This window comes from Hyperolius riggenbachi, chromosome 1 (assembly GCF_040937935.1).
Source record: "Hyperolius riggenbachi isolate aHypRig1 chromosome 1, aHypRig1.pri, whole genome shotgun sequence".
Lineage (NCBI taxonomy): Eukaryota > Metazoa > Chordata > Amphibia > Anura > Hyperoliidae > Hyperolius > Hyperolius riggenbachi.
Window position 1 is genome coordinate 103,704,782 of NC_090646.1, and position 15,306 is coordinate 103,720,087.

Sequence of the window (15,306 nt, forward strand, 5' to 3'; positions counted from 1 at the left end):
TTCACCTCTGCTTGCTTGTGAGATCACCATGCATCAGTGTCAGCTGGACCACTCTGGTTTACACATAAATCTGTACATTTCCAGCCCTGTCAGTTTTACATCAGTTTTACCTGACTTGGTCGAAAAGTACACCTTTTATGTGCCGGCACGCCCATAAAAAAACTGATGCAAAACGGACAGGGCAGGACTGGACTAGAAATGTACACCTTTTATGTTTGAATACATATATAGAAAACTGACAGGACTGGGCTGAATCGTAAATGTACACTTTTTATTGTGAACATAGCCATAGAAACACATACAAAGCTGACTGGACCAGAAATGTACAGATGTGTGTGTGAACACAGCCATTGAAACACATACAAAGCTGACAGAACAAGAAATGTACAGATGTATGTGTGAACACAGCCATAGAAACATATATACAAAGCTGACCAGACCAGAAATGTACAGATGTATGTGTGAACACAGCCATAGAAACACATACAAAGTTGACAGGACTGGACCTGTAATGTACAAGTGTTTGTGTGAACACAGCCATAGCAACACATACAAAGCTGACAGGACTGGACTGGAAATGTACAGATGTATGCGTGAACACAGCCATAGAAACACTTAAAAAATCTGATGCCAACTGTCAAAAACTGACAGGACAGGACTGAACACCTGTTATGTGTAAACCGCACCGTTCACAATGTGAAGTTGCCGTGCAGCATAACGGATGTACTGCAAAGCAGAAAGTGGCACTGCAATGTTAAAGGGAACCTAAACTGAGAAGGATATGGAATTTTCCTTTTCCTAAATAATACCAGTTGCCTGACTCTCCTGCTGATCCTGTGTCTCTAATACTTTTAGCCACAGCCCCTCCACAAGCATGCAGACCAGGTGCTCTGACTGAAGTCAGACTGAGAACACAACACAAATTCCACTGTGAACTTAGCCTTTGGCTAGTATATAAATAAAGTAAAATTGAGTGTGTGGTAACTCATAGGGACCATAAACTTTGCATGCAGTATCCAACCATACTGCCCTGTGGCTTTGCACAACAATATAGGTTCTCTTGCTTCAGGCTCTGGTGCTTCATGTCCCAGTGTTCTTCATAGAGGAAAAAGGAAGGAAGCGCATCTTAAGCTGGCCACTAACGGTCCAATTTCTAGCGAAAAATCGTTCGAGCGATCAGAAATTCTGATCGGATTGGTTGTAAATAATCTCCATTGGTGGACACAATCGATTATGAACGAGTGAAAAAAATGTCGCCCGAATGAATTTTCGTCGAACGAAAATTTGGATTTTCTTGGTGGTCGTGATAGATAGGAAGCAAAGATTGGTTAGTTGGTGGTGTAGTGAACGATTTTTCGTCCGATCAGAATTTCTGATCGCTCGAACGATTTTTCGCTAGAAATTGGACAGTTAGTGGCCACCTTTAGACAAACTGCACCTGATTGACATATAAAGCTGCAAAGCCCCTTAAAGGCACAGTTGTGCTCATTACAGCTGAAAAAGGACACAGGACCTAACAGAAGCATGCATGCGGCATCCCTGCTAACGTGCTTTACAACGTGTGGAACTGATGTCTCTCCGAAAAAGTGAAAGATGAGGTCCCTTTTTATAAGTTCTAGTAGTGTCAGTTGCATTAGTTTTCAGCACCTGTTTCAGCTGTAATGGGCACAATTATGCATTTTAAAGAGAATCTGAACTGAAAATGAAGTCAAAATAAATATAAACATGTCATACTTGCCTCCCGTGTAGTCTACTCATCAATCTCTCTCTCCCCTCCTGCGTCCTGTTTGTCCTCTGTGATCTATATAATTCTTTGTTCTCCATTTTGAAAATGGTCATTACCCCCTAACAGCTTCCTGGTCAGCACACTGTTAAACTGTAATATTGCCCACTAGAGCCATAGGGAAACCTGGACATTACCTTGCACATTCATTTGTAACTGACAGCAGCTGATATATAACTGACAGCAACTGGTATATTTCAGTTCTGACAAAATATTGTCAGAACTAGAAGGGATTACCGTAAGAAGGAAATGGTGAGCTTCTGAGAGGATCTGACGGCGAGGTAAGTATGTAATATTCATTTTCAGCTACGTCAGGTGTTTATTTTAAATAATTCAGGTTTCCTTTAAGAGGCTTTGCAGCCCTATGCAGATTCAAGCACTTTGTCATTGTCTAACACAACAAAATTACTTTTCATGACAGCTCCACCGTGGGGTGCACCATGGTGTGCATATTAGGAACACAATGATGGTAACAAAGGTAGAAATAGAGGAATTATAAGAGTATGCCCAGATGGGGGAAAAAAGCTGTTTTTCAGTCTGTGTGTATACGAATTGATCTCAAATGTCTACCTGATGGTGAATGTTATCCTTGATGTTTTTGGCCCTTCCCACTACAGCAAGTCTTATACAAGAGTTCAAATGATGGTAGTTCAGTGCCGATAGCGACCTCTGCTGTTTTTACAACTGGCTGCAGGACTTCTCTATCAGCCTTGGTTCAGCTGTTGTACCAGGCCGACATACAGGTCAATACACTTTCTATAGTGTATCTGTAATCTGTAAAAATTGACCAGCAACTTCTGTGGAAGGTTTAGTGACATGACAATATACTCTGTACATCGCTGCATAATATGTCGGCACTATATAAATACTTAAATAAGGTTCGTGCTCCTTAGCCTTCTCTAAAAGTAGAGGCATTGATGTGCTTAGCCAATTACAGCTAAAGTGTTGTCAGCGCAGGACAACAACATGGATAATACATTACTATAGCGAAAATAGAGGTATCAGAGATACTGGGGATTGGGATAATTTTTGTAATGACTCCACACTGCTGATCTGCCAATAGATATTTACAGTCAGTGTCATATCCCAGTGCAACTCTGCATTGTTGATACAGCGCTGTAGCTTACTGCTGAAACCAAAACACCCATTCCTCCTCGCATCCCCGCAAAGGCTTTGTTAATCATGTGACTGCAGCGAACTATTCAAGTAGGTTGTCTGTTGGATTCTACACTGTTGGGTACTCTGTCTACCAGAAGTGTACAGCAGCAAGGCTGTGTCAACCTTCACGGCAGTATATGGAGCAACTCACCTTTGGGTTATTATGGAATCTAGCATAAGCATCTAGCCAAGCCTTGCAATAAACTAATCAGAAAATTATAGTTATAAAACTTCTCCTGAAGATGCAGTGTCGACATTGGCATAATATTAGGTTTCTCATTGAGGTAAAAGCTGAGGCCCCTGTTATGCAAGTTTCCAGCTCTTCTTCTGGAGTCTAGCATGGGCTTGTTTCTTTCCATATATAACACATGTGGTAAAGGGAGGCATGAAATGGTTCCAGCCCAAACTTGACTTCAGGCTTGCGTAATACAGTGCGGACTTCTGGGGCAAGAAGAAAAGGGCACCCAAGGTGATCAATTTAACAGGTTTTTTTCCTCTTTGACCACAAAGTGATTGACACAGGCCCTGTCAGGGCTGTGGAGTCGGAGCACATGTAAGTACCTGGAGTTGGTTGTCTCAATAAACTGAGGAGTCTGATGATTTTTGTACCAACTCACAGCCCTGGGCCCTATACCATTTATGATATGTTTAGAAGATATTTGTGACTCTATGACCAGTATGCAATTATTGTAGACAAACCCTGGCCAACAACTCTTAGGAAGCCATTAAAGATGAACTGTAACCAAGGATTGAACTTCATTCCAATCAGTACACGATACCCCCCTTCCCACAAAAAAATCTTAATCTTTTCTCAAATAGATAGTCGGGGTTCTGTGTGGCTGATATTGTGGTGAAACCCCTCCCACAGTGTGATGTCCTGACAGTTTGCTGCCTGTGAACCTCGTTGCATTGTGGGAAATAACTGTTTTTTCCAACTGCCAAACAAGCAACATCTCCCTCTGTACATAGAACTCTCAGTAACAACATTCCATATAGATCACCTGGCAGGACTAAAGATGTCACCACCAGAGATGAATTCCAGAATGTAAATCAGGGAGCGGAAAGATTTTACAAGGGGCAAACAATGAGGAAATAATCTACAAATGAATATGGCAAAAAATAAGTACCGGTAATTTTGTTATTTTCACTGCAGTTCCTCTTTAATGTTCTTTGTGATTTGGATGGAGACCATTCTGTCTACTGCTTTTACTCCAGAGTACATGAAGAGCTCACTATGTTCAATAGAATTGTCTGATTTTTAACTTTCACAGAACCCGTAGACATTGAGACACTTGATAAATTGTATCATTTAAATATATTACGAGATACTGCCAAGTGTAGCTGGTATTTTCACCTTGTGCATTATAGTTTTGTCTGATTCATGCCTTTCTGGCTCCTGGCCTACTTACATTATTACACAATTCAGCTGCACAGACGTCTTAATGAGAGATCCCTCTAAATGAGCTAGAAGAGGTGACATTGAACTCTCGGCGGTGCTTGCCAGGAACATGATTGTATTGGGTTACAACTTTTGCTGTTTTTTCCTGCAGAGAGGACTATTATGCAGATAACCTCTCATTTAATCTTCTTGGCACCCTCACACTTTCCTGAACTCTATAACTTAAGTAGCATTTAGATAGTATTGAAGTCTAAGTAGAACTTCAGAAAATGTTAAAAGCTGCCTTTAGTCAGGTATCCATAAAAGCTTAATCAAAGTCTAATTTCAGCTAAAACTTTTCTTGTAGTTGCTGATGGAATGGAGGAGTAGTACACTTTGGCAGGTTCTATTGCAATGTGTGTCTTCATTAGAGATAACTCTTTGCTTCCTTATGGCAGTAACACAGGAAGTGTGGATACATCTCTGCCAACCAAGATACATAGTTCATAAATAAAGCGATACTCTGACCTTACATTGGAGACATTTCTTTGCTTCCTGACGGCAGTGACAGCAGGACGTGTGGATACATCTCACCCAACCAAGATGCATGGGGCCTGATCCAATTTGCTTTTCTCTCTTGAGTTTTCTCCTAGGAGGTAATTTTCCATCGTCTAAATAACTTTTGGAATCTGCAATTGAAACAGTACCAACTAGTACATGAAAATGTACTGTCAGAATTATTCTGAGTATTTTCTTGCTTGCTGGTGGATTGAGATGTACCTGAGATGTAAAACCGATAAAAAAAAATATATATACATGGGGCTTCCTCCAGCCCCCTTCAGGCTCTTCGGGGCCTGAACTGGGCCAGTTGGTGCAGTCTGCCAGCACGCGCTCCTCCATTGTGCTCCCATCGCCGGGAGCGCACTGCGCAGCGGCAGAATGCTCCCGCTGCTGCGAGCGCAATCGGGGACACGTGAGTGGCCAAGCCGCGCATGCGTTGTTCCTCCCCTACTGGCCGAATTACAAATTACCCAGGCAACGCAGGAGAACAGCGAGGGGCCAATGAGCCTGAACAGGGCTGGAGGAAGCCCCTGATATGTATAGTTTTTCATTTGCTTTACATCTCAGGTTTATGTTAGCATGCATTTTATTTATGGTGTGAATACAAAATCACCTAGGAGAAAACTTAGAAGAAAAAGTGAATTGGATTGGGGCCATAGTTCATAAAATAAAGAGCTGTTTTGACCCTCCTCTACACTTTCCAAACCCAAATGACAAGATTTATCCTTTTATTGTAGACTAGTGACCTTAGCCCGTTTAAAAACGGGCTAGGTCTGTCACTGTGCATGCGCCTGCCGTGCACGCACATTTCCGCCACGCACGCACCCGTCCGCCTGCCGCGCACACACCTTTCTGCCACGCGCGCGCTCCTCCACCCACACGCCGCCCTTTTGCCCGTCAATCCCTTGCCGCGTTTCACTCTCCCTCAGTGTCTCTGCATCCCTGCACATGCGCAGAGCGCAAATGGGACACACACAGGGACATGGGACGCAGAGACACTTAGGGATTATTATAGAGGGTGTGTATACCGCCAGCATATTCCCTAGTGTTTTTCAATGTCACTTTTAATGTCTTATTAAAAAAATATTGCCTGCATTTGTGTAAAAATGATATTTATGCTTTGGTAGGTTAGCACTATAAAAATTGCAATGCATGTGATTGATTTTCTGTCAGCTCCATTTACTTTGATTGAGTCTGCCAGCGATCTTTTGACCTCTGCAAGCATAATCAATTTTGGACAGTTTATTAGTCAAAGGTTGTAATCGGCATAGCAGTAAATTTTAAACACATTCCAGGCACAGGTGTGTGTATACTCGGCTGCAGAGCTTGTTTTTATCTCTGTAGAAGCTTGTTGATCAGCTAATGTCTTTTAGCTTTTATGTACCTGGTCTAGAGCATATAGACTCTTTCTACGTCATGAATATCTGTCTGTCTGTGCTACAGGCGGCAGTCTTTTTAGAGAAGTTCAGCCTGTGCATTACTTCTTTCACTGTGGAGGTGATGATGCAATTCAGGCACCAGCAGTAGCCACACCCTCAGTGTTAAAGAGGAACTCCAGTGAAAATAATGTAATAAAAAAGTGCTTAATTTTTACAATAATTATGTATAAATGATTTAGTCAGTGTTTGCTCATTGTAAAATCTTTCCTCTCCCTGATTTACATTCAGATATCACATAGTGACATTTTTTACTGCTGGCAGGTGATGTCATTGAAAGAAGAGGCTGCTTGCTTTTTTGGCAGTTGGAAACAGCTGTTATTTCCCACAATGCAACAATGCTCCCACAGTGTGATGTCAGGACCTCAGAGCTGTGAGGCGCTGACATCACACTGTGGGAGGGGTTTCACCACAATATCAGCCATACAGAGCCCCCTAATGTTCTATTTGAGAAAAGGAATAGATTTCTCATGGGAAAGGGGGTATTGGCTACTGATTGGGATGAAGTTCAATTCTTGGTTAAATTTTTTCATTAAATTCACTTGCTAGACTTTTCTGGTCATGTGTTGAAAGTTTCAAGACATGACTGAAGAAGCCTTGATTCAAACAGAAAAGTAACCTCTGAGCACACTGATTACTAAACGGTAATTTTTAGACCTTTTCCTGGAGTTGGGCAGTAATTAAGTGGCACTAGATCCATGGCTATTGTTGTACTATATGTAGCACAGCAGGGCTGTGGAGCCTGAGCAATTTTTGGTTACCTGGAGACAGTTGCTTCATAAACTCAAGAGTTACAGTCACAGGTGGAGCCTGAAGATTTTTGTACTGATTCTGCAGCCTTGCCAGGGCTATGGATTTGGAGTCAGAGCAATTTTTGGGTACCTAGAGTCAGTCATGGTTTCATAAACTGAGGAGTCAAATGATTTTTGTACCGCCTCCACAGCGTATGGTAGTGGGTAGAGGAGTATTTTCAATTCTCACTGAGAATCCTGCTGAGATCTGATCAAGGTAGACTCGTAGAGTGATACAAAGTGGTGAATCAAACTCTACTTGGGCCCGATTGACCTGCCTATGGTTAGCTGTACAGTCCATATGTTTTGTTTTCCTCAGGGTGTTTTAATTTTTCACTACCCAAAAAATATACTATTTAGTTTCTCTATGACACTGGCTATAGACAGTTATAAGGACATTAGATGCTGAGCTCCCTCCAGGGACAATGTATGGTGTAAATAGTCCTTTTTACTACTCTAAAGTGTTCTGTAATAAAAGTTGGCCTTTTACCAGTGCAGTTGGGAATGTCTGTGATAGTAGTGTATAACTGAGCAAAGTTTGGGCAAGTTTGCCTCACAAGCGGAGCATTGGATGGAGACTGATAATAACTGCATGTTTATCCTTTTATCTTTCAGATCTTTCGTTGTTCAGGTTCATCAGTGCTGAACTCACCCGGGGTTATTTCCTGGAACATAATGAAGCAAAATACAAGGAGAGAAGGGAGCGGGTGTACACCTGCCTGCGAATACCCAGGGAGCTGGAGAAGGTCAGTATAGTGACGTCTCCTACATTCTGTGCTGCCTTCTGTACATCTGTCAGCTCTGTAGTGTCTGGATTGCATAGTAATGGTCTTGCAGCTGGGGAAGTGGTACCACATTATTAGCTCAGACCCTGTCAAGAAGTTTAGTCATTACGTTCTGGAGTCCAACCACTTCAGGACCACAGGCTTATCCTCCCACCACTGGAACCCACCCCCCTTCCCGGGGCCAGGCTATTTTGTGCAATAAAGTGCTCCGCAGCTTTAACTTTGTGCTGCAGAGCCATACAACTAAGCACACACTTACCCCCCCCCCCCCCCCTCCCTCCTTTTCTGCCCACCAACAGAGATTTTTGGTGGTGGGCTCTGATCGCTGCTGCAGACAGTGGGTTTTTTTAAATTTTTTTATTTGTGTGTTTTTTTTTCTAAAAATTGCTATATTTGTATTTATTTATTTCCCCCCCCCCCCTCACCCCGCCAGCCAATGACAGCGATCCGCTCTTATAGGCATCAGCCTATGAGATCTGATCACTCCGTGAGCCTTCTCAGGGTACAGCGGAGTGACACGGCTGTCCCCAGTACAGCGCTGCTGTAGATCGCAGCGCTGTACAATGTAACAAGATCGCCGCTGGTAGACTGATGCCGGAGCATGGATGCGCGATCCCCTGCAAAAACCCGCCCCAGAACTTGACGCTTCTCAGCGTTAGGCAGTTGGGAAGCGGTTAATGTATACAGCCTATTTAGCATCATTAGGCACTGATATATTCACCCCTTCAAACAGAACTATTGCAGATGTGTTTTTTTTTTTTTTTTTTTAATTTTCTTTCTAAATGCTATAAAATGTTATCAAATCAAAGTAGTGTTGGCTACATTCACAGTTGGTTCCTTGTAAAAGCAGGAACGGAACATCAAAACTGCTGGATGTTATCCGCCCGTGGTGGTGCATACAGTGAAGCATACAGTCAAAGAAAGCTTCACTGTTAACATGCACGTTCTGAGGTAATGCAGTGCGTTGGATTGACTCGTGCATGCACAGACTGAGCTATAAATATTTCTCAGCAAAGCCAGACTGAATGCTCAGTCGGGGATTTTATCAGGGCTGGTTAGAAGCAAGCTGTGCAGTGCAGAATGAAACAGAAAGCAAGGTAGGTGTTTTCTCTAATGTTCCCACTGATATATATGGTAAAATATATGAGGGTGCTTCGTCTCTGGTTCCCTTTAAATTGAATGTGGAAAAGATCTTATACTGTGAATACACGGCTCGATTCTGACAGGGCTGTGGAGTCGGAGTTGGAGTCGTGGTTTCAGAAACTGAGGAGTCGGAGTCGGAGTTTGGAAGATTTTTTTTACCGACTCCACAGCCCTGGATTCTGAGCTGATTAGATGGTTAGATCATTTCTGACATGTCCGATTACCGTTGGATCGTTTTGCTGCTCGATTTGTCATTGAAGTGAATTGAAAAAAGATAAGAAAAAGGAGCGGAAGATAAGAGACTCGATCGGGCGCAGAATCGAGTGCCAGAATCGCCCCGTGTATTCCCAGCATCAGATTGTGAGCCTCCCTGAGGGATGATTTAGTCATACGGCTTGTTCAGATGACTGCAGTTAAATAAATGCACAAGATTATTCGCTGATGTTTCCAGTACTTCCCTCTAGAACCTTTCACTGTATCTATTTATAGACTGTTTTGCAACTTTTATCGATCATATTTATAATTGTAAATAATAACATAATCCAGGTCATAAAGGCTTGGTTCAGACAGGTGGGTGATGGACAGCTGGTGGCAGATCGTTTAGCCTATGCAGTTGCTTTTCTGCTACGAAGCAGAAAAATGTTGGCATCTGTTTCTGGGGTTTTGTTGTCGCTTTGAGGTTTTAGCCCCCTGAGAGGGCACGGAATAGCTCGAAAGCAGTCGCCTTGGATGCTACATGTAGCGAAAAACTGTACCTGTCATTTAGAAACTGTTGTGAGGTGTTTCCCTGTTGAGGTACAGTGTTCTCCCTAGAAATTTTTTTCTGCTGGGTGGCATGAAAAAGTAGCCGGGTGGGGCAATATCAGAGAATGCAGGGCTGGCGCTTCCGAGCGCAATTCTGCTTATAGCATAGGAGAAGGTGAGCCGATGACAGCCGGGTGCTCACCAAAACTAGCCAGGTGGAGCACCCGGATAAAAGACCCTGCGGAGAACACTGAGGTATTTTACAGACAGCCAATTATCGCATGTTTAACCTAGGGCTGTGGAGTCTGAGTTGAGAAGTCGGAGCAATTTTTGGTACCTGGAGTGGGAATCGGTGGTTTCATAAACTGAGGAGTCTGAGTCGTGTGATTTTTGTACCAAATCCAAAGTCCTTATTAGACTAAGGAGTCGGAGGTTTCATAAACTGAAGAGTCGGAGTTCGAGTCGAATGATTTTTGTACCGACTCCACAGCCCTGGTTTTAGGCCTCGTTCACATCTCCTCAGCGCAGATGGCCTTGCGATCAGAACGCAACGCGTACTACCGCACGCCATCTGCGCTGCTACCCGCTGCGCTGCTGATCCCATCCATTGACAGTGATGGGGTCAGCTCTGCGCTTGCGGGCAAAATGCAGGCAGCAGTACGCAAGCGCTTCCCAGCGCATCGTACTGCTGCGCAGAGCAATAGATGTGAACTGTAGAAGGGCTGTCTATACCCTTGTGCCATTCTTGCATGTTACCACGTAATACACTTTTCCAAATGCGCACGGAAGTGCGTATGATGTGAACGAGGCTTGCTGCTTTATCTCATGAAATATTTCAAGGCTTGCATGCAGAATTTAAAGGACAACAGTTATAAGAAGGATATGGAGGCTGCCATATTTATTTCCTTTTAAGTAATACCAATTTCCTGGCTATCCTGCTGATCCTTTGCCTCTAACACTTTTAGCCATAGACCCTGAAGATCGAGTTTTTCTCCAATTCAGTAATTTCGATCGACCCAAAAATTCGAGAGCTTTTCTTTCAGTGCAGATAGTGCTCTGGATAAGATTCGAAACAGGGATCCAGCGCTGCAAGGCGAGAGCACTAACCACTACACTACCGTGCTGCATGGTAATGCTGCATGATTTTCTTTTGCAAGTGTACAAATGTCACCTGATGCTGCTGGGCTCCCCTGTAATAATCCATCTGGCCAAAGCGCTGTCTTTGTTTTCTTTTGCAAAGGAAGTTCCTGCAACCTACCGTAGCCTACGCTTTCCCCTCTGCACAGAGCATTACACACTGCTTGGCTGGGAGCCGCACATCGTGTCTTGACAACGATCGTTCCAAAGCTGCCGTCCAGAATGCTCTGTAAAGGTCGCTTTGGGTGACACATTTTGCAAGTGTGTTGGAAGCTTTTAGATATGAGTTCCAGGCAGCCCAGAAGTGTAATGCAGGCTGCGTATTGGCAGACAACGATTGGATCAGCAGAATTTGCTGCAGGTGATCAGTGTAGTTATGTGCAGCGAGCAGTGATAAGGAAGCAGGTTATCATGTGCAGCAAACATCCTGTTTCTGTGTGAGCACCTGATTGGCTATTGCAGATCAGCGCAGCCAATCTTCAGGAAACCACCTGCACATTTGGTATGTTTAGTTGATCTAATAATAATCTGCCAGGTCAGTCTGCCAGCGTGTGGTCAGCATTACACTGCTGCAGGTTCTGTTACTGCCATGACAGGCAGCTGAGCAGGAGAGACAAGTGCAGAGTAATCTCCATAGACACATGCTTGGAAGATTATCTCATTGCACCATATGGAGATATAACTTGATTGAGCATAATCTGCTGTCTGCATACTGTGGCTGCTTTCCTGGTAGAATCTTCCACTTTTGCTTCAGGAGCAAACATAGCTATTCACTGTAAAGTAAACAGAAGGAATGTTCCATCATCTCCTCCATGCTGGGGATTTTCACCTTTTACCCACTGAGTGGCTGAGACCTTCTCCCTTGCTTTTTACTTAGTCATCAGTCTGGATACGAAGCACATACAGGAATGATTTAGGGCCCTTTCACACATAGGGCTTGATTCACTAAACTGTGAGAACTCAAATATCACACCTTATCAAAGATATCACACCTTATCAAAGTTAGCACGTCTTATCAGAGTAGCATAGTGAGCGCTACGAACTTATGCCTGCTAATTGGCAATGGCACTCGTCCTGCACTGAGCCCCTGTGGGTTCGTAGCGCTCGCTATGCTACTCTGATAAGGCGTGGTATCTTTGATAAGGTGTGATATCTTGTATATTGGTGTATAGCATTGTCTGTATTATTATGTACCCCATGTTTGTTTCTTACTTTGTACAGCACCACGGAATATGTTGGCGCTTAATAAATCAATAATAATAATAATAATATCTTTGATAAGGTGTAATATTTGAGTTATTACAGTTTAGTGAATCACACCCCAAAGGTACGCACACACGTCTGATATTTCTGAATGACTTGTTCAAACTGGTCGTGTAAACGACAGTTTGGCGTGTGTACGTTCAATCGTTTGACTGATAGCAGCAGTTTTGACTGATCCGCTTGGCGGATCCGTGGACTAACTGTTGTTCAAACGACAGTTAGGTCCGTACATGTGTACAAGCCACTTGTTGGTTGAAAGTCTATTACTTTGACACTAATAGACATTCAAACAACCAGTCATTTGATGTGGTCCATTGTTCTATCCAGTCCATTGACCAGTCAAACGACATGTAATCTAGCTGTAATTAGCATTTCAAATGTTTTGTCATCTGTGTGACAAGTCGTTTAAACGTCCGGTTTGAACGACAATCTGGTATAAAATCAGACGTGTGTACGCACCTTAAGTGTGGTGAGATTTGCACATGGCATAAGAGCCTACCGCAGCGCACCATTGTATACATTTTGCTCCATGCGGCAGACTGCGCCGACAGGTAAATCGCTGTGACAACGAACGTCTAAGCTAGTGATGTCAGAAACGTCTGTCCCCTCAGTCACATGCACTCTTCCGGGCAGGAAGAGCGTCACCTGATTTTGGCCAGATGTGCACAGCACCGCTGCAGCAAACAATTTTAGCGATGCTATTGACTTCCATTTCTTCTTGTACAGTGCACACCGCTCACCCATGTGCTGCAGCTTCTGCGTCAGCCGGACCACTTCCGTCGCAAGCAGACTGTAATTGTCTATTGTTGTGACTTAGATGAAGATCAGATCACATTTTATGACCAATTTCTACAGAAATCCATATAATTCCAAATGGTTCACATACTTATTTATGCTACTGTACTTTTAGTTATGACCCTGAACAAGCATGCAGATCAGATGGTTCTGAATGAAGTCTGACTGGATTAGCTCCAGTTGCCTGGCAGCCAAAGAGATCAGCAGGACTGCCAGGCAACTGGTATTGTTTAAAAGGAAATACATATGGAAGTGCCCATATCCCTCTCAAAGGCATGCTTTATGGAAATATGAAAATATTCATAACATATTTAAAGAAAGGCACCATCTTCAGACTAAAGTAGATGAGATTAATTTGAAGGTGCAAGATATGCTTGGAACTCTTCCCAGTTCCAGAGATAAAGCTATGCAAACCAGACCTGACTAAGAAAAAGCTGCAATCCACAGCAATGTAGGTAAAATTATGGTACAGTAGTGTCTGATATCTGGCACCGGTGGGGATTGGCTGATTAAGTGTGCTTTCTGGTTGCTTGAGACTCCATGTTAAGCATAGGCCCAGCTAATACAGTACTATACCCTACTCTATATACATACCATGGTCTCTGTATTATAGGCCCAGCTAATACAGCACTATACCCCACTCTATATATATACCATGGTCTCTGTATTATAGGCCCAGCTAATACGGTACTATACCCCTCTATATACCGTATTTTTCGGAATATAAGACGCTCCGGCATATAAGACGCACCTAGTTTTAGGGGGCAAAAATCAAAGAAAAAAAAACTAATCCTAGGTGCGTCTATGGTGCAGGGGGCGTCTTATGGACCCTTTCTCCCTAAACTACACTGCCCATCTACACCACACTGGCCTAAGCTACACTGCCCATCTATACCACACCACACTTCACTTACCCCTGCTGCCCCCACTACACTACACTTCACTAACTAACCCCTGCTGCTGTAACCACCTATTACACTACACTACACTAACCAACCCCTTCTGCCACCACCAAATACACTACACTAGCTAAACCCTGATGAAACATCTCACCTGATCCTGTCGCCACGATCCTCTCCTCCCCCATCTGGCTTTCTTCATCAGAGGACGCCCGTCATTCAGGATGCAGGTCTTCAGGGTCCAAGCTGCGGCACTCCTCTTCAGCTGCAGTCTCCTCTCTTCATCCCAGGACGTCTTGTCATGCATTGTGAACGTCTTCAGAGCCCCAGCTGCCCGCGGTCCTCTTCGCCGCAGTCTTAGCATAGACTGCAGCCTTGCGATATACATGTGCTGCCGCCGCCATCTTTCTTAGTTACGGCGTCCTCACCCGACGTCCTCCCTAGTTACAGCGTCCTTCCCCGACGTCCTCGATAGTTACAGCGTCCTTCCCCGACGTCCTCCCTAGTTACAGTGCCCTCTGCTGGTTGATCTGCGACGCACATGTGCGCGTGACGTCAGAGGCACTGTAACTAGGAAGGACGTCAGGGGAGGACGCTGTAACTAGGGAGGACGTCGGGGAGGACGCTGTAACTAGGGAGGACATCGGGGGAGGACGCCGTAACTAGGAAGGATGGCGGCGGCAGCACATGTATATCGAAAGGCTGCAGTCTATACGAAGACTGCAGTGAAGAGGCGCGCGGGCAGCTGGGGCTCTGAAGACGTTCACAATGAATGACAAGACGTCATGGGATGAAGAGCGCCAGACGAAGAGGAGAGGATCGCGGCAACAGGAGCCGGTAAGTATATTCCAGAGCCACATTTACCGCATCTTTGGAATATTATATTCCGAAAAATACGGTACATACCATGGTCTCTGTATTATAGGCCCAGCTAATACAGCACTATACCTCACTCTATATACACACCATGATCTCTGTATTATAGGCCCAGCTAATACAGTACTATACCTCACTCTATATACATACCATGGTCTCTGTATTATAGGCCCAGCTAATGCAGTACTATACCTCACTCTATATACATACCATGGTCTCTGTATTATAGGCCCAGCTAATACAGCACTATACCTCACTCTATATACATACCATGGTCTCTGTATTATAGGCCCAGCTAATACAGGGCTATACCCCACTCTATATACATACCATGATCTCTATTATAGGTCCAGCTAATACAGTACTATACCCCCCTCTCTACATGCATACCATGGTCTCTGTATTATAGGCCCAGCTAATACAGGGCTATACCTCACTCTATATACATACCATGATCTCTGTATTATAGGCCCAGCTAATGCAGTACTATACCCCACTCTATATACATACCATGATCTCTGTATTATAGGCCCAGATAATACAGTACTATACCTCAC

General features: G+C 43.9%; 1 protein-coding gene across 2 annotated transcripts in view; it reads left to right on the top strand.

The window, feature by feature from the left end:
• Positions 1-15,306, top strand: part of TAPT1 (transmembrane anterior posterior transformation 1) — a 129,591-nt gene that overhangs the window by 22,183 nt on the left and 92,102 nt on the right. For both annotated transcript variants that reach the window (XM_068277773.1, XM_068277781.1), the window contains exon 2: positions 7,723-7,853. In XM_068277773.1, the coding sequence (XP_068133874.1) occupies positions 7,723-7,853 (131 nt within the window). The remainder of the gene's footprint in view (positions 1-7,722; positions 7,854-15,306) is intronic.